This window comes from Terrapene carolina, unplaced genomic scaffold (assembly GCF_002925995.2).
Source record: "Terrapene carolina triunguis isolate 2854851 unplaced genomic scaffold, T_m_triunguis-2.0 Scaffold233, whole genome shotgun sequence".
In the NCBI taxonomy this organism is placed as follows: Eukaryota; Metazoa; Chordata; order Testudines; family Emydidae; genus Terrapene; species Terrapene triunguis.
The window spans coordinates 11124844-11151570 of record NW_020664584.1 but is presented as its reverse complement, the minus strand read 5'-3'; the positions used below and the strand labels follow the sequence as shown (position 1 = coordinate 11151570).

Below are 26727 nucleotides of genomic sequence, written 5' to 3'. Positions count from 1 at the left end.
TCTAATAAATTTGTTAGTCTCTAAGGTGCCACAAGTACTCCTGTTCTTTTTGCGGATACAGACTAACACGGCTGCTACTCTGAAACCTGTCACAAATGTTTAGCTTATCTAGCACGTAAATACCTTGCAATGCCTGTTCTCACTTTCAGGTAACATTGTAAATAAGAAACGAGCAACATTATCTCCCGTAAATGTAAATAAACTTATTTGTCTTAGTGAAGAAATAGGACTGAGTGGACTTGTAGGCTTTAAAGTTTTACTTTTTTGTTTGAGTGCAGTTATGTACCAAAAAAAATCTACATTTTTAAGTTGCACTTTCATGATAAAAAGATAGCACTACGGTACTTGTGTGAGGTGAACTGAAAAATACTATTTCTTTTGTTTATCATTTTTATAGTGCAAATATTTGTAAGCAAAAATAATATAAAGTGAGCACTGTACATTTTGTATTCTGTGGAAGATTCACGCAGCCATCAGGTGGGAGGGAAAAATTTTTAAAAGCAGGAATGGCAAAATGAAAACCTTTGCATGAGGACTCAGTAGAAAGTATCGCAGGCTGGATAAAAGTAGTCATTTAAACCAAATTAGATTTTTTTATACTTAGTTTTATTTGCATGTTACTTGTTCTTTACTTTCCATTTTTATATTGCTAAATTGAATGCTTTGTACTTTTTTCTTTATTTTCCTAAATGTTAGTAGAAACAAATATGTAAAAATCTGAAATTCTACTAAGAAATTTCACACTTTTATTTACCTATGCTGAAAAAGACTAGACTGGGGCCTTGTTAGCATCCTTACTGTGTGAACAACACAAATTCAAACAAAATTGGTAAGACTCTAACCTGTGCTATATTTGTGACCAACATCTCCTTCCAATATATGAGCTTTCCACAAATCAAAGCTGAAATGCTTTGATCTGGGTATATTACTCCATCAGGGTTTGCAGTCTGAAGTCAATGGGATATGTGCTCCTAAGTCATTTAGGAGCATTTAAAAATGCTACCTTTAGGTGCATATGGATTCAGGAGCATAACTGTAGGCTCCTGGTTATTGAAACATTTTGGTCTGTATTTTAATTTAAAAGGTTAAAAATAGTTATTGACTAATGACCAGTCTAGTTGCTAATGCAGAGGCTCTTTTTGTACAAACCATTTAATCCTGTCTTTCTCTTTCAGATTTTACATGCTTTTAATTCAGGGTTTGCAGATAGCAGATTTCATTTGCCACCCAGTGCTGGCCAGCATTATTCTAAACTCTCCTCCGTTGTTCTGCTGCGACCTGAAAGGGATTGATGTTGTCGTTCCTTACTTCATTTCTGCCCTTGAAACGATTTTACCGGACAGGTAAAATACTTTTTTCATGTAGATGTCAAAAGAAGAATTGTGACATGTTACTTGTGAATAGTTTTCATTAGTGCATTCTAAACTGTACCCTGAGGGTCACTGACCCAGTAAATCTAGGTTAAACAGCAACATTAGTGCTTGGTAATAACTCTGGCTTTATAACGATAACCATAGTGCACACAGGCTCTTGCATTTCCTTACCTTTAACGAGGCTTGGTGGATTTGATTTTTTTTATATATATAATTTTGATGGATGATATCAATATGTATTTTAAAGCATTTTTTATTTTTAATGATTTAAGTTTTCACATTTCTGGGAAATTATGGGTGGCTCAGCCAGTAAGGGAGTCAGACAATAATTATTTAATTACACTATATGTTGAGATTCAAAATGTTAAAGCTTTATAAAAGTTAAAACCCAAATTGCCAACATCACATGTCAAAATATACAAAGTAAATATCCTTAAATCAACTTTAATAAGTTCTCAAACAGTATTTTTCTTACTTTTCCTATCTGTACATTTTGATTAATATTGCTGGAAATATTTGTCTGTTTGTGTGTGCACAGTGAAATCGACCTTTACCAATTAAAAACCGAATCCTTCCAAACCTAGCTTTAACTAATTGTTATTGGGGTTTTGACCCAATAATGGCATGTTACCTTTCCAAGGAACATACTGTTCTTGTCTCTGGGGTGCCCATGAGAATCCAGCAAACCTCTGCTTGGGAGCATGTGTAATTCTGTGGGCAAGTTTAATGATAGAAAAGTAAGGGAGGTGTCATTTTGATTAATAAAAATCTACTGAATCATAATTTCAATCACAGAGTCATAATTTCTTTGTGGTGGGAGGAAGCTGCTCCTCCTCCCAGCTCCAGGTGCTATGGTTGGTGGACATTTTGATAATGCAGTATTGTTGGGAATAGGTCGAGTTGGGTATCATTTGAAAGCCCTTTCTCCTACTAACACAATGGTACTGAACGTGACAAACCTAAAACAATTATGTAGATATGTATTCAAGAACATGTTTAAAAATCAACTTTTACATTTATTCTTTAACACAGACATGCAGTCCTCACAAAGTTAAATTGTGGTCCTCAATTGACAAGGCTGTGTTATCAGGCAATGCTCAGAACATGATTCCTGATTAATTTTTTGAATGTTACAGATGACTATAAATGGAAGGAGCACTTCACATTGATTTGCCATCACCCGTCATAGGCAAAAAAAGTGATTCAGTCATATTGATTATCAGCTTGCTTTATTATACCGAAAGAGTTGTAATGAGGCTCTGGTTAAGATGTCAGCATCCAGCCAGAAATTACTTGAATCCATCCATAATTGGTATGCACATAATTACATAACATACATTACATAACACAATGAATTATAATCAAAATAACTTATTACAAAATCCTTGTTTTTTACTGTGGTCTTGATAATTTTCAGGCATCAATGGGGAGAGGGAGAGTACTGACTAGTAGCAGAATCTTTGGAAAATACCACGATAGGGGAGTTGGTTAAGCTCAGTGGCCCTTACTATAAGAAGCGCACTCATAAACTGAATTTGGTAAGGTTGGAGAGAAAGTACATCAAGAAAAAGTTGAAGATGCTGGGACAACTGCCAGCTCTTGGCAAGATTCACCTTATATTAGGTCCCAGGGCATGCATTGCAAAAAGAACACCTGCTTCTTCTGTTGTATAGAAGCACACACCCGAACACTTGTTGCCCTTTAAAAGTGATACCTAGATGTCGTCTTTGAAAAACAGATGGATGTGTTTGAAGTCCTTTTCCAAGGGGTACAGGACTTGCAAGACCGGTTCCACGCATCCAGTGTAAATTCTGCTCTTAATGACCTATTGCCACATGATGGGGAGCTGCAATATTGCAGAATGGATCAAGCAATTCAATGAAGTTGAATCAGCCAATTTTTGAGATAGTGCAGCGATATATGAATATGATTGAGTCTTTGCTGCCCTTTATTTGATCTGTCAGGACTGCTAATTGGAATTTGCACCTTGCAGCACTGGAAGATTTCAAAATATTTTTTTGCCAACTATTCTGCAATGGTTGCCTGGGGCCTCACTGAAATAAGAGGTGTAGAAAAGTCTGACCCTGACACCGGGGAGGAATTTTGAAAAGGAAATTGGGTTGTTAAAAGATCACTAGCTCCCTTCTGTATGCTTGATTCAGACAAAGCCATAAAATGTGGAAACGTGGAAAACAGAGCATTAAAAGTTTTTTGGGAAGAAAGGAGAGTTGTGGGCATAACACTGCTTCCAAATGCCCTTTCCCAGTTTTTCCTGGCAATCTCAGAACTACATCACTTACTGTTTCACTCAAAATCTGGGGTTGGGGTGCATTCCCCAGAAATAACCAAGCACCAGCTAGACTCATTAGGTGCTGTTAAATGCCAAAAAGGGGCAATTTTAAAGCTACAGTTGAGCTTGCTCAGACTGGCAACCCATTCACGTATGACGGACAGGAGCTCATTAATATTTTGATGAAAGCAGTCTTCAGTGATAGCTAAAGATGTCAGTTGAATGGATACTTTAGGTCGTGGTTTGTATGAAGCCTTCAAAACCCAAAGAATTATTGTGGGCTACAATCAAGAAAAACAGACTAAAGTTGTGCTCGAATGCAAAGAAGAAAATCAGAGTGAAGGTGGCAGGGACTATTACAGAGCTAACTGCAGACAGGTCATTGTTTTGCTAGTCTCCTGGTCGTGTCTAGATCTCAATGTGATGTTAATATGTGAGAGACTTTGGGAAAGTATGAGTTCTCCGTGGTACCACAATTAGTGTTAGAATCTGATGGAACAAGATATATGTGCCAGGTGAAAAGCAAAATAATGCACATCTTGCATAGTCTTCCTAAGCTAACTACTGACAATGTGACCGGTACCTTATGCTAGCAGAGGCCTTTGAGCGTAGCAGTCATACATGGTATGGCTGAGATGCAAGCTCTTGACAAACCAGAAACTCTTAACACCTGCCAAGGTTTGGCTGAACACTTCATAATGAAGCTAGAGAGAAAATACTGGACCTACGACAAAGTCCACCTCATATTTGACATGTATGCAGAGGAATCAATTAAAAATATTACCAGAAAGAAGAGACTTTATGGCATTGCACCTGTCGAATACAAAATCATTGACTCCACAAACTGCCTCATACTTCACGAAGGACGAATTAATCTCATACCTTGCAGGAAAAGCGCTCCTGCATACCACGTGTCATCATAAAGCTGCTGCCTCACACTGTTCAGTAGAGTTTCTTCATAGTTCCTGTAGGAGGGTATAATGGTCCCTCACTCTCCCGCTTGGAGGGAGGCCACTCAGGCTGGTCCTGTCTGGCCAGGACCAGAGCCTGTGAGACCTCCAAGAGCCCACAATACGGCTGGGCGATGAATAGTCCCTGTCAGGCTTTAGCCTGGGTTTGGGTAGCTCAAGCAGTCAACCCTTAAACAGAGCCTATCAGGACTGGCTTTGACCTGGGCAGAGCTCAGGCAGCCAGCAAACAAACAGACTACAGGTGAGCTGGGCCTGGGCTTGAGTAGGCTTAGGGTGCCAGCAAGCAAAACAGTCTTTCAGGGCTACTGGTAAGGGAAGCTCCTCTTCAGAGCTAGAACCTCCTGGCACAGTGGAGGGGGGAATCAGCCACCCCAGGGTGGGTTGGCAGGGGGACACAGGCCCACCCTACTCCACCACGTCCCAGCTCAGGGCTCTGGCAGGGGCAGGATTGGCTGCGTCGGCGGAGATCCAGCTGCAACACACTGACTGAGCCACATTGGGCTCTGCAGCCGGGCTGCTCCGTGGCTGCCCCTGGGCTACTTCCTGCCTCCCCGGGGTTCGGTACCTGTGGTCTCCAGGCCTCTTCCGGTTCCTCGGGGTATACGGTGGCAGGCACTCCGGGCCAGTCCTTGTCAGCATCTGGGGATTGGGAACAGCCAGGCGTAGATTCCTCCCGGGGACGCGGCAGAGCGTCCTTCTCCTCCACAGGCTCCCCTTCAACTGTGCCTCAGGGCTGGCCTTTTATACTTCTGGCCACGCCCTGGTACTTCCAGCGAGGGGGCGGGGTGATCTAGGCTCCGCCCTCCAAGGGGAGTGTAATGGTCCCTCGCTCTCCTGCTCAGAGGGAGGCCACTTGGCCTCACTACAGAGGGTGACACTAAATTATCTTGTGCCACCAATGTCACAGAGAGGTGCTATTAAACTCTGGATTTTTGCACAGGACACAGGTGTTCTAGTGCTTTCTATGAGACGTTTGCCAAGCCTTCCTCAACATTGTTTTAAGCCTGATGCTGGGGAACAGAATCACTGTATATCCCTCAGAGATATACTCCTATTGGTCAGACCATGAAAAGCTGCCGCACTGCCAGGTTTCTGCACCCTTTCAGGATGTGAAACTACTGGAAGATTGACTGGAAAAATCAAAATATCTTACTGGAAGGCATTTGATTCAGCCTCCAAAGACACGCTCTCACTCTGAAGGTGCATAGGATGGCTGAGACTTTTCCCACTAAGAACATAAGAACGGCCATACTAGGTCAGACCAATGATCCATCTAGCCTGGTATCCTGTCTTATGACATTGGCCAATGCCAGGTGCTCTAGAAGGAATGAACAGAACAGGAAATCAAGTGTTCTCCACTTCCAGCTTCAAAGTATTCAATGCTTTTTTGCCTCAGTCTTCACAGACAAGGTCAACTCCCAGACTGGGCAGCGCAGTATGGGGAGGAGGTGAGTAGCCTTCAGTGGTGAAAGAACAGGTTAAGGATTATTTAGAAAAGCTGGATATGCACAAGTCCATGGGGCCGGACACAATGAATCTGAGGGAGTTGGCTGATATGATTGCAGAGCCAATGGCCATTATCTTTGAAAACTTCTGGCAATCGGGGGATGTCTTGGATGACTGGAAAAAGGCAAACATAGTGCCCATCTTTAAAAAAGGGAAGAAGGAGAATCTGGGGAGCTACAGACCAGTCAGCCTCACCTCAGTCCTGGAAAAATCAAGGAGCAGGTCCTCAAGGAATCCATTTTGAAGCACTTGGAGGAGAGGAAGATGATCAGGAACAGTCATCATGGATTCACCAAGGGCAAGTCATGCCTGACCAACCTGATTGCCTTCTATGATGAGATAACTGGCTCTGTGGATATGAGGAAAGCGGTGGACATGATATGCCTTGACTTTAGCAAAACTTTTGATACGGTCTCCCACAGTATTCTTGCCAGCAAGTTAAAGTATGGATTGGATGAATAGACTATAAGGTGGATAGAAAGCGGGCTAGATTGTCAGGCCCAATGGGTAGTGATCAACGGCTCAGTGTCTAGCTGGCAGCCAGTGTCAAGCGGAGTGCCCCAGGGGTCGGTCTTGGGGCCGGTCCTGGGGCCGGTTTTGTTCAACATCTTCATTATTGATCTGGATGATGGGATGGATTGCACCCTCAGCAAGTTCATGGATGACACTAAGCTGGGGGGAGAAGTAGATGCACTGGAGGGTAGGGATAGGGTCCAGAGTAACCTAAACAAATTGGAGGATTGGGCAAAAAGAAATCTGATTAAGTTGTGGCACATGACTTATGAGGTGAGGCTGAGGGAACTGGGCTTATTTAGTCTGCAGAGGAGAAGAGTGAGGGGGGAATTTGATAGCAGCTTTCAACTATGTGAAGGGGGGTTCCAAAGAGGATGGAGCTAGGCTGTTCTCAGTGATGCCAGATGACAGAACAAAGAGCAATAGTCTCAAGTTGCAGTGTTGGGAGGTCTAGGTTGGATATTAAGAAAAACTATTTCACTAGGAGGGTGGTGAAGCACTGAAATGGGTTACCTAGGGAGGTGGTGGAATCTCCATCCTTAGAGGTTTTTAAAGCCCGGTTTGACAAAGCACTGGGTGGGATGATTTAGTTGGCCCTGCTTTGAGCAGGGCGGTCTCTTCCAACCCTAACCTTCTATGAGAGTATGTGGCACAGGGTAAAGAAGAGAGCACATTTTGCTAAAAAGGAGGTGGCATTTAATGGAAAATGGGGTGAATTTCCTTGCTGTACGTATTGCTCCTAAACTACCATTCAGAAGCACAAGTTATCCCTCCAAAGGGCTAAGTGCACTTCTCAATCATGGGTTCCCTTGTTTTGGTCCAGTTTTTAGCATGGCTTTGACTTTGCCAAAGGGCTTAAACCCCTTTTTACCAAATCTCTATATTTGAAATATAGTGTATATCTGTGTATTTACTCACAGAAGTGTTTATTCCTTCTAAGCAGTTCAGTGTAAGAGGTTAAATGTCAATTGCCCCTCTTTTTTGATTGTATGCGCAATCACATTGAGTTTCAATGTTAGATTAGAGTGGAGGCTAAAGAGCCTTATTCTGACAAGGAAAGTACAGATTAAAACCATGTCACATGCTTCTTTTTTCCTTCAGTTTGATTGAAGAGGTAATTTGTCTTATCTTTGTAAAAAGAGATCCTGTTTCTAGGTCTCATGCAATGGATGCCATACATTATATAGCTAACTCGTTGTGTGTGACTGTGTGCCTGTGCACAACTGGTTACCTTAGTTTAAACCAGGGATTGGCAACCTTTGGCACGTGGCCCGCCAGAGTAAGCCACCTGGCGGGCCGGGCCGGTTTGTTTACCTGCCGTGTCCGCGGGTTTGGCCGATTGTAGCTCCTACTGGCTGCGGTTCGCCGCTCCAGGCCAATGGGGGCTGCGGGAAGCGGCGGCCAGCACATCCCTTGGCCCGCGCCGCTTCCCGCAGCCCCCATTGGCCTGGAGCGGCGAACCGCGGCCTGTGGGAGCTGCAATCGGCCGAACCTGCAGACGCAGCAGGTAAACAAACTGGCCCGGCCCGTCAGGTGGCTTTCCCTGGCGGGCCATGTGCCAAAGGTTGCCGATCCCTGGTTTAAAATATAGCGTGTGAATGATTTAGAGGAAATATTTGCTGCTGTATTCCTTATCTAGCTCTTGGGTACCAAAGAGTATACACTCAGCTGCTGGGTTGGCACCTGATAAAATACTTAGAACGTTTTACCAGGACTAAGAGGACTATTGGACTAGTATGAGATGACATGCTATTGAAAATGGTAGGTGTGAAATGGTCACGAGACTGGAAGGGCTTAATGGATGGGTTTCAAACTGCATTTAAAAACCAGCCATGGAAGCATGTGTGTTCTTGTTTGGGGTAGATAAGCTTCATTTGAACTCACTGAAAATGAAATGACGACACTTACCATAGTTCTGTGGAACTTATTAGCTGATTACTGCATTGTATATCAAGCTGTTGTTTCATGTTGCAGTTGGAGGATTCGCCTTGAGGGTCTTTCTGTCTCTAAAGCTTGAATTCTTAAAGCCTAGCACTAAAATGAAGAATCTAAAATCCTAGGTTGTTATGCTGAAGCCAGAGCTACAGATACACCTTTCTGTTAAAAAGAAAATGACATACATGAATTCAAAGTCCGATCATTGATAACACAAAGTAAGGCTTCTAAACCCAAAGTGAAATAGATACAATATTATACCGTGTGCTCTTTGTTAAGCATCTTTTGTGCCTGTAAATTTAATCCATATGGAACTAAATTTAATTCCAAACTCCTGTGAAAAGTTGATTAACTTTCTAATGCTTTTTTCTTATTGGCAGAGAGCTCTCAAAGTTTAAAACCTATGTAAACCCTACAGAGCTGAGAAGATCCTCTATCAATATTTTGCTGTCATTGTTGCCTCTCCCTCATCATTTTGGGACCATAAAATCTGAGGTAACGAATTAGCATGATTGATTTCTGTGAGATTATTTTATATACTTTTGTAGATTATTTCTGAAAAATGCTGACAATGTTACACGTGAAGTTGCAGTACTGACTCAATGGTCCTGCGGTTTGTCCTCTGCACAAAAGCGTACTGGTTTCTTCCAGATTGTTAGGGCTGTTGAAGCAGCAAGCTCAACTCTTATGGGGCTGTAGGGGAAGCAAAAGCAGATGGCACACCTTGCTTTCCAGCATTCCTTCTGGCTAATATAAGAACAGCCTCCATAGAGGTTCCCAAGGGATGTCCTTCCATCCTCAGAGTATGGCCTTGGCTACACTGGCGCTGTACAGCGCTGCAACTTGCTGCGCTCAGGGGTGTGAAAACGCCCCCTCCCCCCCCCGAGCGCAGCGAGTGCAGTGCTGTAAGGCGCCAGTGTAATCCGCGCCTGCAGCGCTGCAAGCTATTCCCTTTGGAGAGGTGGAGTACTTGCAGCGCTGCGAGAGAGCTGCCGCGGCAGCGCTGTGAATCCCCAAGTGTTGCCAAGGCCGAAGAAATTATGGCAATAGGGATGTACTTGTGGAGAGAGGGAAGAAAAGTGTAGGTTAGGATATTACTGTGCTCAAGTGTGATGTCAGGCCAGTTTAGTTTAAGGATATTCAAAGTCTGAATATCTTAAAAATCCACAAGGTTCCTCCATCTTCCGATGGAGTTTGACTTATTCTGCTTTCTTTGTTATGCTGCAATTATACCAAGGCCAATTTTGCTGTCTAGTTAACTGCTCCATTTAGCACTGACTTTCTTGTATCCAGCTCTTCACTTACAGAGGAAATAATATGGTACATCACAGATGTTGGTAATGCTGCAGAGTCAAATACTTTCATTTTGGGTTAGTTAAATTACTTAATAGTAAAACTAATCAAATAATGATGCAAGTGCTCTGAGATGATCAAATCCATGTCTATGCTAATTGATATTAAAGGAAATGTATTCTTTCTTCAGGTTGTCCTGGAAGGAAAATTCAGCAATGATGACAGCTCATCGTCATATGATAAACCAGTAACCTTCCTATCCTTGAAGTTGAGGCTTGTGAATATACTAATAGGAGCTTTGCAAACTGAAACAGACCCCAACAACACTCAGATGATACTAGGTTATTTGAATGTATTTGTTTATTTTTTGTTTTATGATGGATTATAAGAAAAATCCTGAACTGTAGGATTGAGTTCTCAATATCATACAACAGAATACTGTGCAAACTACCAGGGATCATGTAGGACTTAAATAATTATGTGCTGCTATGCAAGCGGAAAGAGACAAAGTTCCAGCCTTAAGTTCTTTTGCTTAAGAAATCACTTAGGTTGCACTTTTCACCGTGAAAACATTCCGATAGACAACTAAAATTGTCCCAGTAATGTTTAGAAGTATTATCCCCATTTTACAGATGGGGAAATCATAGATACTGCGTCCGCACAGCTAGTTCAATGGGCCCTCTGAACATGTAGTTATATTTATCTGTCACTACGACTGTTGTAGCACCTAGAGGATAGCGTCAAGATCAGGACCCATTGAACTAGGTGCTGTACATACACATAGTCAAAGTCGGTCCCTGCCCAGCTCCTTTTAAATCAGTGTCTGATGCCTTGTCCTTGTAAAGGTTTCATAGTGTGTGCAGTGCATAAAAAAAATCCCATCTCCATACTTTCTATGTTTGCAGAGTGGACAGCTTTTTCAGAGTTGAGTTCAGGGAGTTTTTAATGAAAAAGGAGTTAAAGCTTTTTTGTTTTTAAATCTTATTAAAAAACAAAGGCCTTTCTGAGTTGAGAGGAGCATAAAGAACCTCTCTGTCAAGCCAAGTGAATTTAAAATAATTTACAGCAAAATCTGAGCTAGTTTATCACCCTCTGTGTTGAATTTCAGAGTCTGAAACAAATCCTTGTGGCTATCATAAACCCTTAAACAGATCTTTTATAAAAGTGAGCACGGACACATTTTTGTAGATTTTAGCAGCAAATATACTGCTTTTCACACATTTGAACTGTAAGCAGTTCACCTCTTCTTGTGTTTTAATGTTGCAGGAGCGATGTTAAATATTGTTCAAGACTCAGCACTTTTAGAAGCCATTGGCTGTCAGATGGAAACGGTGAGTTTTTTGTGTTAAAGCTGAACTTTTTTTAGAAAAACATATTACTGTATTATACCTACTTTTCCAAGAAATCTAAGCTGATTCCATTAGGTTTTCCTTTTTATTCTTCTAAGTACATCTTCTAAGAGTGTTTTCAGATATGCAGAACACTAACCTATACAGTCTTCTCCCTCATTCATGCTGATTTCAATCTACAGAATGGTGGAGAAAATAACCTTTTGAAAAACCACCGTCGCACTAACAGTGGCATTAGTACAGCAAGCGGAGGAAGCACGGAGCCCACAACTCCAGATAGTGAGAGACCAGCACAAGCACTTCTAAGAGATTATGGTAAGGAGTTAAGCTTTTTTTTTTTTTAAATTGCCATTATATCCCAATTTTACAAAACTCCTTGCCAGGTTGTGTTTGATTTACTGAGATCTTTAGATATATGAACCTTCATGGATATTTTCAACCAGAGGTGATGGGTATTGTGGGTAGCCCTTTGGATCTGGCATTAACTGCTAAATTTTGCTCCTATTTGTATTTATCTATTAGCTTTCAGTCCTGTTATAAGGTATTTTGTTAGTATTCTTATAATAGTAAAGTGAGCTCAAAAGTTTATGAAAAATGGGAAAGAAGTTAATAAACTGCTTATCTTTGTAATGTATGTTTTTGAGCCTCTTACGATTTGCAGCTGATACTGGGGCAGATCCTCAGGTAGTGTAAATTGTCATAGCTCCATTGATTTTTGGTGCAGGTGTGACAATTTACACAAGTTGATGATCTGCCATTCTTAAATCATAGTTAAAAGGATTCTGGTTTGAAAATGAATGATGGTCCTCTAAAACAGGACATCAGCTACTCAGACCACTTGATATAATATGTTAAAATTTTGTTTTGCTTTAGTTTGATATAGTTTGGAGTTTGTTTGACCTTATAATAAAATCCACCCAGTACTAAATCTATGTAGTGATCCAGCTGAGTTTAGTGAAAGCCTGGATTCCCATTTGTATCTATTTGTCGGTCTCTGATTAAGTCACTAATGTTAACCAGATGTACCTGAGAACAGACCACCTTAGTGCGATGTCTACTAAAGATGTAGATTCTGGGAGCCAGGTCCTACACCATTGAAGATGAGTTTTTCCATTGACTTCAATGGCAGGGGAAATCAGTGTATGCTCTAAGTTTCACGTCAGCTGTTGAATTGTATCTGTGCAGGATTTCAGTTTGTCTGGAAATGGCTTACTTGATATCTGAATGCTGCTTTTTCAGCACATGGGTTTGTTTTTAATATGCATGTTTTAATTGGTACGAGTTTGCACTGAGACAAGTGCTCTTGGCATGTCTTATGCAAAGTATCTGTTTGTAGGGTTCATAGTGACCTTTCTTCTATGTATCAGTTACTGAATTCTGTGACTATGATACAGTCTGAAGACTGACTTTCATAATGTTTTGGCCAAAGACTTTTTAGCACTGTTAACATTCATTTTATTGGGTTCTTGTACACTATACAGACAAAATATAGTGTTCAAAATAGAAACATAATTTGGGAAGTTCATAAAAGCAGTTTTTTATTTTCATCTGGAGCCTCTAAGGCAGTGGTTCCCAAACTTTAACAACCTGTGAACCCCTTTCACCAAAATGTCAAGTCTCGCGAACCCCCTCCTAAAAAAGAATATTTCCAGGGATTTTCTCCTTTACCTGAGTATAAATTATAAAAGCAGTGATCTTGGAAATATAAAATGTGTTTTTATGACATGCTTATTACATACTATTTATTATTTATAATTACAGTATTTTTATTACATTATGAAAACGGCAACACTCTTCCAAGATCTCACTTTCGTAGCTTGTATCACTTTGAATAAGCCTGTTATAAGACAAGGTTCCTATGTTTCATCAAGGAGTATCAGGGTATGTCTACACTATGGGATTAATCCAAATTTATATAATTCGAATTTGGGAAACAGATTGTATAAAGTCGAATGTATGCGGCCACACTAAGCACATTAATTCGGCGGTGTGCGTCCATGTACCGGGGCTAGCGTCGATTTCTGGAGCGTTGCACTGTGGGTAGCTATCCCATAGTTCCTGCAGTCTCCCCCGCCCATTGGAATTCTGGGTTGAGATCCCAGTGCCTGATGGGGCAAAAAACATTGTCGTAGGTGGTTCTGGGTACAGCCTCACCCCTCCCTCCATGAAAGCAATGGCAGACGACCATTTCGCGCCTTTTTTCCTGGGTGAACACTGCAGACTCCATACCACGGCAAGCATGGAGCCCGCTCAGCTCAAGACAGCAGTCATGAACATTGTAAACACCTCGCGCGTTCTCGTGCAGTTTATGCTGAGCCAGGACCAGAAAAACGAGGCGAGGAGGCGACGGCAGCGCAGCGACAAGCGTGATGAGGACATAGACATGGACACAGAATTCTCTTAAACCGCGGGCCCTGGTGCTTTGGAGATCATGTTGTTAATGGGGCAGGTTCTATCCATGGAACGCCGATTCTGGGCCCGGGAAACAAGCACAGACTGGTGGGACCGCATAGTGTTGCAGGTGTGGGACAATTCCCAGTGGCTGCGAAACTTTCGCATGCGTTAGGGCACTTTCATGAAACTTTGTGACTTGCTGTCCCCTGCCCTGAAACGCCAGAATACCAAGATGAGAGCAGCCCTCACAGTTGAGAAGCGAGTGGCGATAGCCCTATGGAAGCTTGCAACGCCAGACAGCTACCGGTCAGTCGGGAATCAATTTGGAGTGGGCAAATCTACTGTGGGGGCTGCTGTGATGCAAGTAGCCAAAGCAATCACTGAGCTGCTGCTACGAAAGGTAGTGACTCTGGGAAATGTGCAGGTCATAGTGGATGGCTTTGCTCCAATGGGATTCCCTAACTGTGGTGGGGCGATAGATGGAACCCATATCCCTATCTTGGCACCGGAGCACCAGGGTACCCAGTACATAAACCGCAAGGGGTACTTTTCAGTGGTGCTGCAAGCACTTGTGGATCACAAGGGACGTTTCACCAACATCAACGTTGGCTGGCCGGGAAGGGTTCATGATGCTTGCGTCTTCAGGAACGCTACTCTGTTAAAACGGCTGCAGCAAGGGACTTACTTCCCAGACCAGAAAATAACCTTTGGGGATGTTGAAATGCCAATAGCTATTCTTGGGGACCCAGCCTACCTCTTAATGCCATGGCTCATGAAGCCATACATAGGCAGCCTGGACAGGAGTCAGGAGCTGTTCAACTACAGGCTGAGCAAGTGCAGAATGGTGGTAGAATGTGCATTTGGCCGTTTAAAAGGTCGCTGGCGATCGTTACTGACTCGCTCAGACCTCAGCCAAACCAATATCCGCATTGTTATTTCTGCTTGCTGTGTGCTCCACAATCTCTGTGAAAGTAAGGGGGAGACCTTTATGGCGGGGTGGGAGGCTGAGGCAAATCGCCTGGCTGCTGATTACGCACAGCCAGACAGCAGGGCAATTAGAAGAGCACACCAGGAAGCGCTGTGCATCAGAGAAGCTTTGAAAACCAGTTTCATGACTGGCCAGGCTACAGTGTGAAATTTCTGTTTGTTTCTCCTTCATGAAAACCCGCCCCCTTTATTGACTCATTCTCTGTAAGGAACCCAGCCTCCCCCTTCCCCCAGCTTGCTTTCAAAGGAAATAAAGTCACTATCATTTATTCTTTATTAATTGATTATAAAAAGAGGGAGAGAACCCGGGTGGGGTTTGGGAGGAGGATCGGTGGGAAGGAAAAGGCCACTAAAAAAAGGTTAAAAAAATGACAGCCTTCTGCTTGGGCTGTCCACTGGGGTGGAATGGGAGGGTGTACAGAGCCTCCCCCCCCCGCGTTCTTACACGTCTGGGTGAGGCGGCTATGGAACATGGGGAGGGGGGCTATACAGGGGCTGTAGCGGCACTCTGTTATCCTGCTGCCGTTCCTGAAGCTCCACCAGACGCCGGAGCATGTCTGTTTGCTCACGCAGCAGCCCCAGCGTTGCATCCTGCCTCCTCTGATCTTCCTGCCGCCACCTCTCATCTCGAGCGTCCCTCCTGTCCTCATGTTGGTCCCTCCTGTCCTCACGTTGGTCCCTCCTGTCCTCCTGTTCATTGGCTTCTTTCCTATACTTTGAAACCGTGTCCTTCCACTCATTCAGATGAGCTCTTTCACTGCGGGTGGATTCCATGATTTCTGCGAACATCTCGTCTCATCTTCTTTTTCCGATGCCTTATCTGAGATAGCCTTGGGGACGGAGGAGGGAGGCTTGAAGAATTTGCAGCTGCTGGAGGGAGGGAAAAAAGGAGAGAATTTTTTAAAAATACATTTTGCAAAACAATGCTTATACTCTTTCACGGTGACCAACACTATTCACATTACATAGCACATGTGATTTCTGTGCAAGGTCGCATTTTGCCTCTTAATATTGAGTGCCTGTGGCTTTGCTGCTAGAGATCACAGACGCAGGTCCGGGCAACAGAATTCGGCTTGCATGCGGCCATGGTAAGACATTGTCTTTCGGGTTCTGCGCCCTCCTTTCCCACATACCAAGCAAAGCCCATTGAGTGCTGCGGTTTTCCTGTTACCCTTCAGCAGCAGAAAACAAACTAAACCCCCCCCCCCCAATCCAATTCTCTGGATGATCGCTTTATCCCTCCCCCCACCGTGTGGCTGGTATCAGGGAAGATCCCTGCTAGCCAAACGCGAAAAGCTCTGGGCCAATTCTCTCCTCCCCCCCCCCCCCCCCCCCCCCGCGTTTGGCTAACTGCAGGGAAGGATTTCTTTTCAGCCACAGGCAAACAGACAGCCCAGTAGGAACGGCCACCTCTGTCCCCTTAATTAAATTTCCGTATTTCAACCAGGTTACCATGAGCGATATCACTCTCCTGAGGATTACACAGCGAGATAAAGAACGGATGTTGCTTGAATGCCAGCAAACACCAGGACCATACGCTGCCAGGCTTTGTCATGCAATGATACCAGATTACTTGCTGCAAGCATGGCGCTGTCAAGTGTCCTACCATGGAGGACGGAATAAGGCTGCACTGCCCAGAAACCTTGTGGCAAGGCTTTTGGAGTACCTCCAGGAGAGCTTCATGGAGATGTCCCTGGAGAATTTCCGCTCCATCCCCAGACACGTTAACAGACTTTTCCAGTAGCTGTACTGGCCGCGAATGCATCCCAAGTCCTCAGGGCAAAGTAATCATTAAAAAACGCTTGCTTTTAAAACAAGTTTTATATTTTAAAAGGTAAACTCACCTGAGGTCCCTTCCATGGGGTCGTCTTGGATACAGGGTTGGGAGGGTACTTCAGTCAGGCTGAGAAAAAGATCCTGGCTGTTGGGGAGAACGGAGTGCTGGGTGCTCTCCGCAAGCTCGTCCTCCTCCTCCTCCTCCTCCTTCCCCGTCCGCAGAATCCTCAGGTGTAGCTCATGAGATTATCCCCGCCTCGGAATCCACGGTCAGAGGTGGGGTAGTGGTGGCAGCCCCCCCCTAGAACTGCATGCAGCTCGGCGTAGAAGCGGCATGTCCGCGGCTCTGACCCGGAGCGACCGTTTGCCTCCTTTGTTTTTTGATAGGCTTGTCTGAGCTCCTTGACTTTCACGCGGCACTGATCTGAGTCCCTATTGTGGCCTCTCTCCATCATGCCCTTGGAGATTTTTTCAAAAGTTTTGGCATTTCGTCTTTTCGAACGAAGTTCTGCTAGCACTGAATCCTCTCCCCATATAGCGATCAGATCCAGTACCTCCCGTACGGTCCATGCTGGTGCTCTTTTTCGATTATCAGCCTGCATGGTTACCTGTGCTGATGAGCTATCTGTGGTCACCTGTGCTCTCCACGCTGGGCAAACAGGAAATGAAATTCAAATGTTCGCGGGGCTTTTCCTGTCTACCTGGCCAGTGCATCCGAGTTCAGATTGCTGTCCAGAGCGGTCACAATGGTGCACTGTGGGATAGCTCCCGGAGGCCAATACCATCAAATTGCGGCGACACTAACCCTAATTCGAAATGACAATATCGATTTTGGTGCTACTCCGCTCGTCGGGGTGGAGTACAGAACTCGATTTTAAGAGCCCTTTATTTCGAAATAAATGGCTTCATTGTGTGAACGGGTGCAGGGTTAATTCGATTTAACGCTGCTAAATCCGAATTAAAGTCATAGTGTAGACCAGGCCTTAGATATGAAACAGCATGAAGGTATCGAAGAAGCCAACTCAAAGAGTTCCTCCTACACAAGCATTCAGGTCTTGAGCAGTCCAGGCAAACTGTGCACGTTACAACAAAGCTTAAACTTGTTCGTCATAATCATTTTAAAAACAACACTAGCAGCCTATTTAATTTTAAAAACAGCAAAAAACATCCACCTCCCTTTCCATTTCTTATAAGGAGTCTTGAAGTTTAAATCTCCTCAGTGTGATAGATAGGCTTGCTTTCATCTGCTTAGCTCTTGGAAGTCCAGGTGCTCCGGGCTGCTGGTCTCAAGTTGCCCGGATCCCTAGGGACAGCTCTGTCCGCCATTAGGGAATTTTTTCCCGAGAACCCCCTGTAACATTTCACGAACCCCAGTTTGGGAACCACTGCTCTAAGGAAAGTTCAAAAGAATCAGGATGGTCTATTTTCAAATTTTAACTATAGCTGATACTTGAGTTCTGTTACTAGTTTTCCAAAGAATGTCTTACTAAGAACTCGTGTGTGTGTGTGTGTGTGTGTGTGTGTGTGTGTTTTTTTTTTAAATGTGTGACATATATTCTTAATGGAGATTCCTTTTTTCCATCATAATTCTCTGGTCCTTCTTAGTCACAGGCACCTGCTTCCTCTGGGCCCCGGGGTGCTCAAACCCCGCTCTGCCCCAGACCCCACCTCTGCCCCCACCCCATCCCTCTCCAAACCCCCACCCCTGCCCCCCCTCTTCCTGCCCCTGCTCCACCCCCACCCTGCCTCTTCCTGCCCAGTTCAGCCCCCTCCCCTGAGTGCACCCCATTCCCACTCCTCCCTCTCCCCCAAGTGCCTCCTGCACACCGTTGAACAGCTGATCACGATGGGCAGGAGGCACTGGGAGAGAGGGAGAGGAGTTGATTGGCAGGGTTGCCGAGGGACGGGAGGCACGGGGGAGGAGGGAGCTGGCTGCTGGTGGGTGCTAAGCATCCACTAATTTTTTTCTGTGGGTGCTCCACAGATTTCTGAAATCAATTTTTTCCCCTACTCCAGTCTTAACAAATTGAACCTAAATGACCCTCAAATATGAAATTATAAAGAAAGCAGATACTGAAAACATACCATTTAATTTCAAGCCTGTGGTGCAGGAAAATCAAATGTCTGGAAGTAATTGAAGTGCCGTTGCATCTTTTTTTTTCCCTCCCAGGATTAATTCTCTCAATGGCTGGAGCTAATCTTTATGAAATCCTATAGTAATTTTCAGCATATATATTTTAAGTAGAACTCTATATAATATTTGTACATCGTATTAATGTCTGAATTAGTTGAAGTTATGAGTACTCAAACTATGAACTCTTACAGAAACTTTTTGCTTTAGTGTTTAAGTTTCTGTATAAAGTAAACCTGCTGTTAACCATTCCACAGCTCCACAATTTAAATGTAGTAGCTAGTATTACGCAGCATGCAGTGGATACCTAAAATGTGTTTTCAGATGAATTATTCTAACTACATTCAAATGGCAAATCTGGTAAAATATGTGTATATATGCATAAAGAGAGTATGCTTTGAGAGTAGAAGCTAGTCTGATTTAGATATATAACATGCTGGAGTTATAAACCAATTAATTAATTAATCCATGTGAAATTTACTAAATTGCTAGCTTCTGAGGTGTATAATTTTGTTTTCTGTGCTTATTGTGGCTGCTTTGGCCTGTGCCTGACAGATTGCTTTGCTTATTGTTACTAATGCGTAGTTATTTTCCCTCCCTGTGGGATGTGGTATTGGGATTATATCCTAGCTCTTAATACAGATACAGCGGCTGGACTACTGATTCGCAGTATTCACCTGGTAACACAAAGACTCAACTCACAGTGGAGACAGGACATGAGTATCTCACTAGCTGCATTAGAGCTTCTTTCTGGATTGGCAAAGGTGAGAGCTGAAGTTTCACTTGTTTTGGTTTTAAATAATTCAGGGATTATATCAAGCCACAAGATGTCCTGCAAAAAGAAACAATAGTTCTGTTGATTGAAATATGAAGCATGTCTTGCTGCTATTCTTGGAATGATTTTGCAGACTAGATAATTGTATAACACATTCAGGTTTTTAATGAGAAACCTTGGTTTAAAAGGCTACCTCTGCCATTCCAGGGCAGTTCACTGCCTTGGAAAATCTACCAGGGCAATGAGCCCATTTAAAAATCCTTACTGTAAAGGCCACATACTGCTTTTCCCCTTCCATTCTGCCCTGGAAACAGTCACTCTTGTAAACTGAAAACATACAGATTATATTTTTAATAAGGAAATAGTATCTTTCTTTTTGAAATTTGTATTTCTGCTCCTCAATCTAAAGCTAATGGGCTTGCTGCTCCTCCCCTCTTCCCAGTTGAGTAGTTAGATCAATCCACTAGCCTAGATTTTGGCATTCCCTGCAGCAGTCCAGATGCTGAGCAGATTTCCTCCCACTGTATTCCCCTTTTATTACTCTTGTGACCCTATTGTAACTTACCATTTCCCCTACCCCCAAAAAACTTCCAGCTGTCTGTCAAGCCATCTTTTTTTATACCTACCTTTTGGGCAATTGTCACTTGCCCCTTTGAACCTAATTTAAAGCCCTCCTCACCAGGTTGTCTAATCAGTGTGCGAAGATGCTCTTCCCCTTCTTGGGCAGGTGGACCCCATCTTTCCCAGCCGTCCTCTGTCCTGGAGCAGCATCCCATGGTCATAAGAAAGGCCCTACTGGGTCAGACCAAAGGTCCATCAAGCCCAGTATCCTGTCCTCTGACAGTGGCCAATGGCAGGTGCCCCAAAGGGAAGGAACAGACAGGTTATCATCAAGTGATCCATGCCCTGTCACCCAGTCCCAGCTTCTGGCAAACAGAGGCTAAGGACGGGACACCATTCCTGCCCACCCTGGCTAATAGCCATTGATGGACCTATCTTCCATGAATCTATCTAGCTCCCTTTTGAACCCCGTTATAGTATTGGCCTTCACAACACCCTCTGGCAAGGAGTTCCAGAGGTTGACAGTGTGTTGCGTGAAAAAATACTTTCTTGTGTTTGTTTTAAACCTGCTACCTATTAATTTCATTTGGTGGCCCCTTGTTCTTGTATTATGAGAAGGAGTTACTAACTCTTCCTTATTTACTTTCTCTATACCACTCATGATTTTATAGACCTCTATCATATCCCCACTTAGGCGCCTCTTTTCCAAGCTGAAAAGTCCCAGTCTTATTAATCTCTCCTCATACGGAAGCTGTTCTATACCCCTAATTATTTTTGTTGCTCTTATCTGAACCTTTTCCAATACTAACATATCTTTTTATTTATATCTTTTGGACGACCACATCTGCACGCAGTATTCAAAGTGTGGCAGTATCATGGATTTATATAGAGGCAATATGATATTTTCTGTCTTCTTATCTATCCCTTTCTTGATGATTCCCAACATTCTGTTCGCTTTTTTGACTGCCGCTGCACATTGCGTGGATGATTTCAGAGAACTATCCACAATGACTCCAAGATCTCTTTCTGGAGTGGTAACAGCTAATTTAGACCCCATCACTGTATATGTATAGTTAGGATTATGTTTTCCAATGTGCATTACTTTGTATTTATCAACATTAAATTTCATCTGCCATTTTGTTGCCCAGTCACCCAGTTTTGTGAGATCCTTTTGTAGCTCTTCGCAGTCTGCCTGGGACTTAAGTATCTTCAGTAGTTTTATATCATCTGCAAATTTTACCACCTCACTGTTTTACCTCTTTTTCCAGATGATTTATGAATATGTCAAATAGGACTGGTCCCAGTACAAACCCCTGGGGGACACTACTATTTACCTCTCTCCATTCTGAAAACTGACCATTTATTCCTACCCTTTGTTTCCTATCTTTTAACCAGTTACCAATCCATGAGAGAACCTTCCCTCTTATCCTATGACTGCTTATTTTGCTTGAGAGACTTTGGTGAGGGACCTTGTAAAAGGTTTTCTGAAAATCTAAATATACTATATCCACATGCTTGTTGACCCCCTCAAAGAATTCTAGTAGATTGGTGAGGCATGATTTCCCTTTACAAAAACCATGTTGCCTATTTCCCAACAAATTATGTTCCTCTAATGGTCAAGGAAGCCAAAGCTCTCCTGTCAATGCCATCTGTGCAGGCATGTGTTCATCTCCAGAATGCATCTGTCCCTGCCTGGGCCCTTATCCTTAACTGTGAGGATGGATGAGAATACCACCTACACCCGTGACTCCTTCACCCTGGCTCCAAGGGCCCTGTAGTCACTACAGATCTGCTCACGGTTACATCTGGCATTATTATTAGTGCCCACTAATAAGAAAGCAGTAGAGAGACAGATGAGCCTTGGCAATCTTTCTGTAATGTCTTGGATACAGGCTCTTGGCAGGCAGCAACTTCCTGGGATGGCAGGTCAGGTTGGTAGATAGATGCCTCCAACCCCTTCCGAAGGGGGAGTGGGAGGAATCCCCATCACCACCACCACCCTATGCTGTCTCCTCTTACGGGTAGTGGCCCTGAGCCTCCCAGCCTCTGGGGAGATGGCTTCTCTTCCTCAACCATGAGGTCTGATCATCTCCTCCTGTTGCCAGTACAGCATACTGGTTCTTGACCTTGATGGACTGGGTGAGGGTGGAGCACTGTCTACTGCCTGAGGTCTCCTCCCCGCAGAGCAGCCATTTTCCTTCCTGTTCTGGTGCTACTGTCGCCTTCTGTAGTCAACTAGTGACCTCCATCCAGACGTCCCCACGTACATAATATCAATGAAGCAATGACAATACGCTCTTTGGCTAGGATCTGCCGCAACTTGTGTCTTGGACATCACTAAGACTGTTTGGTACTCAGTAAATAAATAAAAATTCCAGCCCCTGTGAGAATCCAAATTCACCATGGGAATAACCATCAGAGTTCCACTGGGAAGTCTGTTGTAATCGTTAAAAAGAACAGGAGTACTTTTGGCACCTTAGAGACTAACCAATTTATTTGAGCATAAGCTTTCGTGGGCTACAGCCCACTTCATCGGATGGGCTGTAGCCCACGAAAACTTATGCTCAAATAAATTTGTTAGTCTCTAAGGTGCCACAAGTACTCCTGTTCTTTTTGCAGATACAGACTAACACGGCTGCTACTCTGAAACCTGTTGTAATCATGGGATATGATGTGGCCTGAGACTAGCCTTCAGAACAGCTGGAGAATTGGGAGGCACCAGACTTTCAATGACATGCAGGTTGAAGGGGTGATGGTCTCTAACGGCAGCCCCACTGTGTGACATCCAGCTCTGGGATGTAGGAAAGGCTGCCTGTCTCTAGGCTCAGAGCTGTGTCCCCACCAACAGAGGCATAAAATCATAGAATATCAGGGTTGGAAGGGACCTCAGGAGGTCATCTAGTCCAACCCCCTGCTCAAAGCAGGACCAGTCCCCAACTAAATCATCCCAGCCAGGGCTTTATCAAGCCTGATCTTAAAAACCTCCAAGGAAGGAGATTCCACCACCTTCCTAGGTAACCCATTCCAGTGTTTCACCACCTTCCTAGTAAAAAAGTTTTTACTAATATCCAACCTAGACCTCCCGCACTGCAACTTGAGACCATTACTCCTTGTTCTGTCATCTGGTACCACTGAGAACAGTCTAGATCAGGGGTCGGCATCCTTTCAGAAGTGGTGTGCCGAGTCTTCATTTATTCACTCTAATTTAAGGTTTCGCATGCCAGTAATACATTTTAATGTTTTTAGAAGGTCTCTTTCTATAAGTCTATAATATAGAACTACACTATTGTTGTATGTAAAGTAAATAAGGTTTTTAAAATGTTTAAGAAGCTTCATTTAAAATTAAATTAAAATGCAGAGCCTCATGGACCGGTGGCCAGGACCCGGCCAGTGTGAGTGCCACTGAAAATCAGCTCACGTGCCGCCTTTGGCACACATGCCATAGATTGCTTACCCCTGGTCTAGATCCATCCTCTTTGGAACCCCCTTTCAGGTAGTTGAAAGCAGCTATTAAATCCCCCCTCATTCTTCTCTTCTGCAGACTAAATAATTCTGGTTCCCTCAGCTTCTCCTCATAAATCATGTGCTCTAGCCCCCTAATCATTTTTGTTGCCCCTCGCTGGACTCTTCCCAATTTTTCCACATCTTTCTTGTAGTGTGGGGCCCAAAACTGGACACAGTACTCCAGATGAGGCCTCACCAGTGCTGAATAGAGGGGAATGATCACGTCCCTTGATCTGCTGGCAATGCCTCTACTTATACTGCCCAAAATGCCGTTAGCCTTCTTAGCAACAAGGGCACACTGTCGACTCATATCCAGCTTCTCATCCACTGTAACTCCTAGGTCCTTTTCTGCAGAACTGCTGCCTAGCCACTCGGTCCCTAGTCTATAGCAGTGCATGGGATTCTTCCGTCCTAAGTGCAGGACTCTGCACTTGTCCTTGTTGAACCTCATCAGATTTCTTTTGGCCCAATCCTCTAATTTGTCTAGGTCCCTCTGTACCCTATCCCTACCCTTCAGCGGATCTACCACTCATCCCAGTTCAGTGTCATCTGCAAACATGCTGAGGGTGCAATCCACGCCATCCTCCAGACCATTAATGAAGATATTGAACAAAACCAGCCCCAGGCCTGACCCTTGGGGCGCTCCACTTGATACCAGCTGCCAACTAGACATGGAAGCATTGATTACTACCCGTTGAGCCCGATGATCTAGCCAGCTTTCTATCCATCTTATAGTCCATTCATCCAGCCCATACTACTTTAACTTGCTGGCAAGAGTACTGTGGGAGAGCGTATCAAAAGCTTTGCTAAAGTCAAGGAATAACACGTCCACTGCTTTTCCCTCATCCACAGAGCCAGTTATCTCATCATAGAAGGCAATTAGGTTAGTCAGACATGACTTGCCCTTGGTGAATCCATGCTGACTGTTCCTGATCACTTTCCTCTCCTCTAAGTGCTTCAGAATTGATTCCTTGAGGACCTGCTCCATGATTTTTCCAGGGACTGAGGTGAAGCTGTCTGGCCTGTAGTTCCCCGGATCCTCCTCCTTCCCTTTTTTAAAGATGGGCACTACATTAGCCTTTTTCCAGTCATCTGGGACCTCCCCTGATTGCCATGAGTTTTCAAAGATAATGGTCAATGGCTCTGCAATCACATCCGCCAACTCCTTGAGCACCCTCGAATGCAGTGCATCCGGCCCCATGGACTTGTGCTCGTCCAGCTTTTCTAAAGAGGCATGATGTAGATGTATACACTAGCAGGCAAAGTACTGTCTGAGACCGGGAATTCTAGCTCCCTGTTCTAGGCACCGGGGACTGCCTTGTTACATGAGACGTTTCTAAGGTGTGGCTAAATTACAGGGAGCAGGGAAATCCAAGTGGGCTGATTGCATCAGTGTTAGCTGTCTGGCTAGAGCAATCCAGTTTGGGAGGAGGGAAGAAAGGAGGACAGTTCTTCATCTTTAACTCTGTATCAAGCCAACCTTTGCCCCCCAGTTTGTGGTACTGTTCGCTAGCTTCCAAGATCTTGGGCTCTGGCTCCATGGTTGTCCTACCAGGCCATAAGTTCCTTCCCATTTATATCTTTGGGAGTTTCCCACTAATTAGTCAGAGAGGGGCTTGGCAGAAGAAGCAAACTAATTACTGCTGAAAGGATCTGCTCCACAGACTGCTTTCCTTTCACTTCCTCTTTTCCTGGGAGAAAGCTGCAATGTTAACTGAAGGCTGAGAGCAGAGAGTTCCATTGTTGGAGTGAAGAAGTCACACAAAAGAGTTGTCAGAGGTTAGTGATGCCAAAACCCAGACAACTGGATAGGTCCAATTACCTTTATGAGAGAGGTGACAACCCGTAAGTTCCAAAATAAGGAAGCTAAGCAGAAATCCATCTTGCAGTAAGTCCACTAGTAAACCAACTGGTGTCCTCAGTTCTTTAGATGCAAACCAGTACATGCTGCGGTAGGATTCGTGCACAATCTCTTCACTGTAACTTTGGTGTTCCATTGCATATCAGCATTACATTAAACCTGTCTTACTCACAGTGCTTTCCTGTATATCAGAGAGCGGCGCTCAACTGTTTGTTTGTATTTCTTAGCATGTAGAAGCACTAAAACAAGTTCTCTCTTCTCTGAAAGAGTTCCTGAAGAAATTCTCAGCTGACAGTGTCTCCACTGCTTGCTTTACTTAGGTGAAGGTGATTGTTGATTCAACTGATAGAAAGCGAGCTATCAGTTCAGTATGCAGTTACATTGTGTACCAGTGCAGCCGTCCAGCTCCACTCCACTCTAGAGATCTTCACTCCATGATCGTTGCAGCATTTCAGTGCCTCTGTGTCTGGCTCACTGAACATCCCAACATGATGGATGAGAAGGTGAGAGGATCTGTGCTGTTCCTGTTTAATGGAGGGAAGTTTGCAGCTAAATTAAATTCTTGCTGTTTTGTGCTAGAAGGCTTGCACATCTAAACCACCTGTTCTTGGGTACTTTTCATGTGTATATTTCCAGCATTAAAGAAATGCAGTTAACTTGAAATCCTGTAAACATAAACTAACTTCTGGCTGACTCTAAATTGTGTTGCTAGAGGTGAGAGGGCATTGAGAGTGGGGTGAGGGGTTGGAGAACAGGGTGAAATGCATTGGTGGTGGGGAAGATATAGGGGATTGGGGTAAATGGAACCACCTGAGGGACGTATGAAAATGGGGTTAGGATGGGGGGGATACGGATTTGGAATTGTAGGGGCTTAAAGGGGTGTCATGGAGCTGTGCTCCCTGGTCTCAGAATGGGTGGGGGCTGTGGGAGGTTGAAAGCAAAGTCGGGGTAAGAGAGCATAGATATACAGGGTACCTGGGGTGGGCATGGAGAGGGGACTTGAAGGCAGAGATCTGTCTGAACAAGACTCCTCTGTCAGGCCTTATTGACAAACTGACAAACTTTTGGCACTCATTGAAAAGACAGGGAAATTCTCTGACAGAAAGTGAGTTTGAAAAGAGTTAAGTTGAAGGTGTGTTTAGGTGAAGTCCAACTAACCCACACAAACCACTCACTTTCTTTACAAAAATCTGTGCTTAAAAACAACCTTCGCAAGTGTCCAAAAATGAGAAAGTGAGGGCTCTAGCTAGTTCCCCAATGCTCCACAATCCTTCATTGCTCACTCTCATCTACCTAGCCTGGGAGATTGATAATTTGAGAACTAGTGAAATGATGATGTGATGAGAGTCATGAAATGAAAGTTGAATAACTGAGAGGAGAAAGGTTTCAGAGTAGCAGCCGTGTTAGTCTGTATCCGCAAAAATAACAGGAGTACTTGTGGCACCTTAGAGACTAACAAATTTATTAGAGCATAAGCTTTCGTGGGCTACAACCCACTTCTTCGGATG

General features: G+C 44.0%; 1 protein-coding gene across 2 annotated transcripts in view; it reads left to right on the top strand.

Moving 5' to 3' along the window:
* RALGAPB (Ral GTPase activating protein non-catalytic beta subunit) overlaps window positions 1–26727 on the top strand; it is a 123052-nt gene that overhangs the window by 57403 nt on the left and 38922 nt on the right. The window contains exons 11-17 of one of the 2 annotated variants that reach the window (XM_024209925.2): window positions 1176–1343; window positions 8969–9083; window positions 10072–10222; window positions 11148–11212; window positions 11413–11545; window positions 19161–19282; window positions 25540–25722. In XM_024209925.2, the coding sequence (XP_024065693.1) occupies window positions 1176–1343; window positions 8969–9083; window positions 10072–10222; window positions 11148–11212; window positions 11413–11545; window positions 19161–19282; window positions 25540–25722 (937 nt within the window). Of the gene's footprint in view, window positions 1–1175; window positions 1344–8968; window positions 9084–10071; window positions 10223–11147; window positions 11213–11412; window positions 11546–19148; window positions 19283–25539; window positions 25723–26727 lie in introns of both variants that reach the window. The other variant, XM_024209924.2, reaches the window with a different exon arrangement.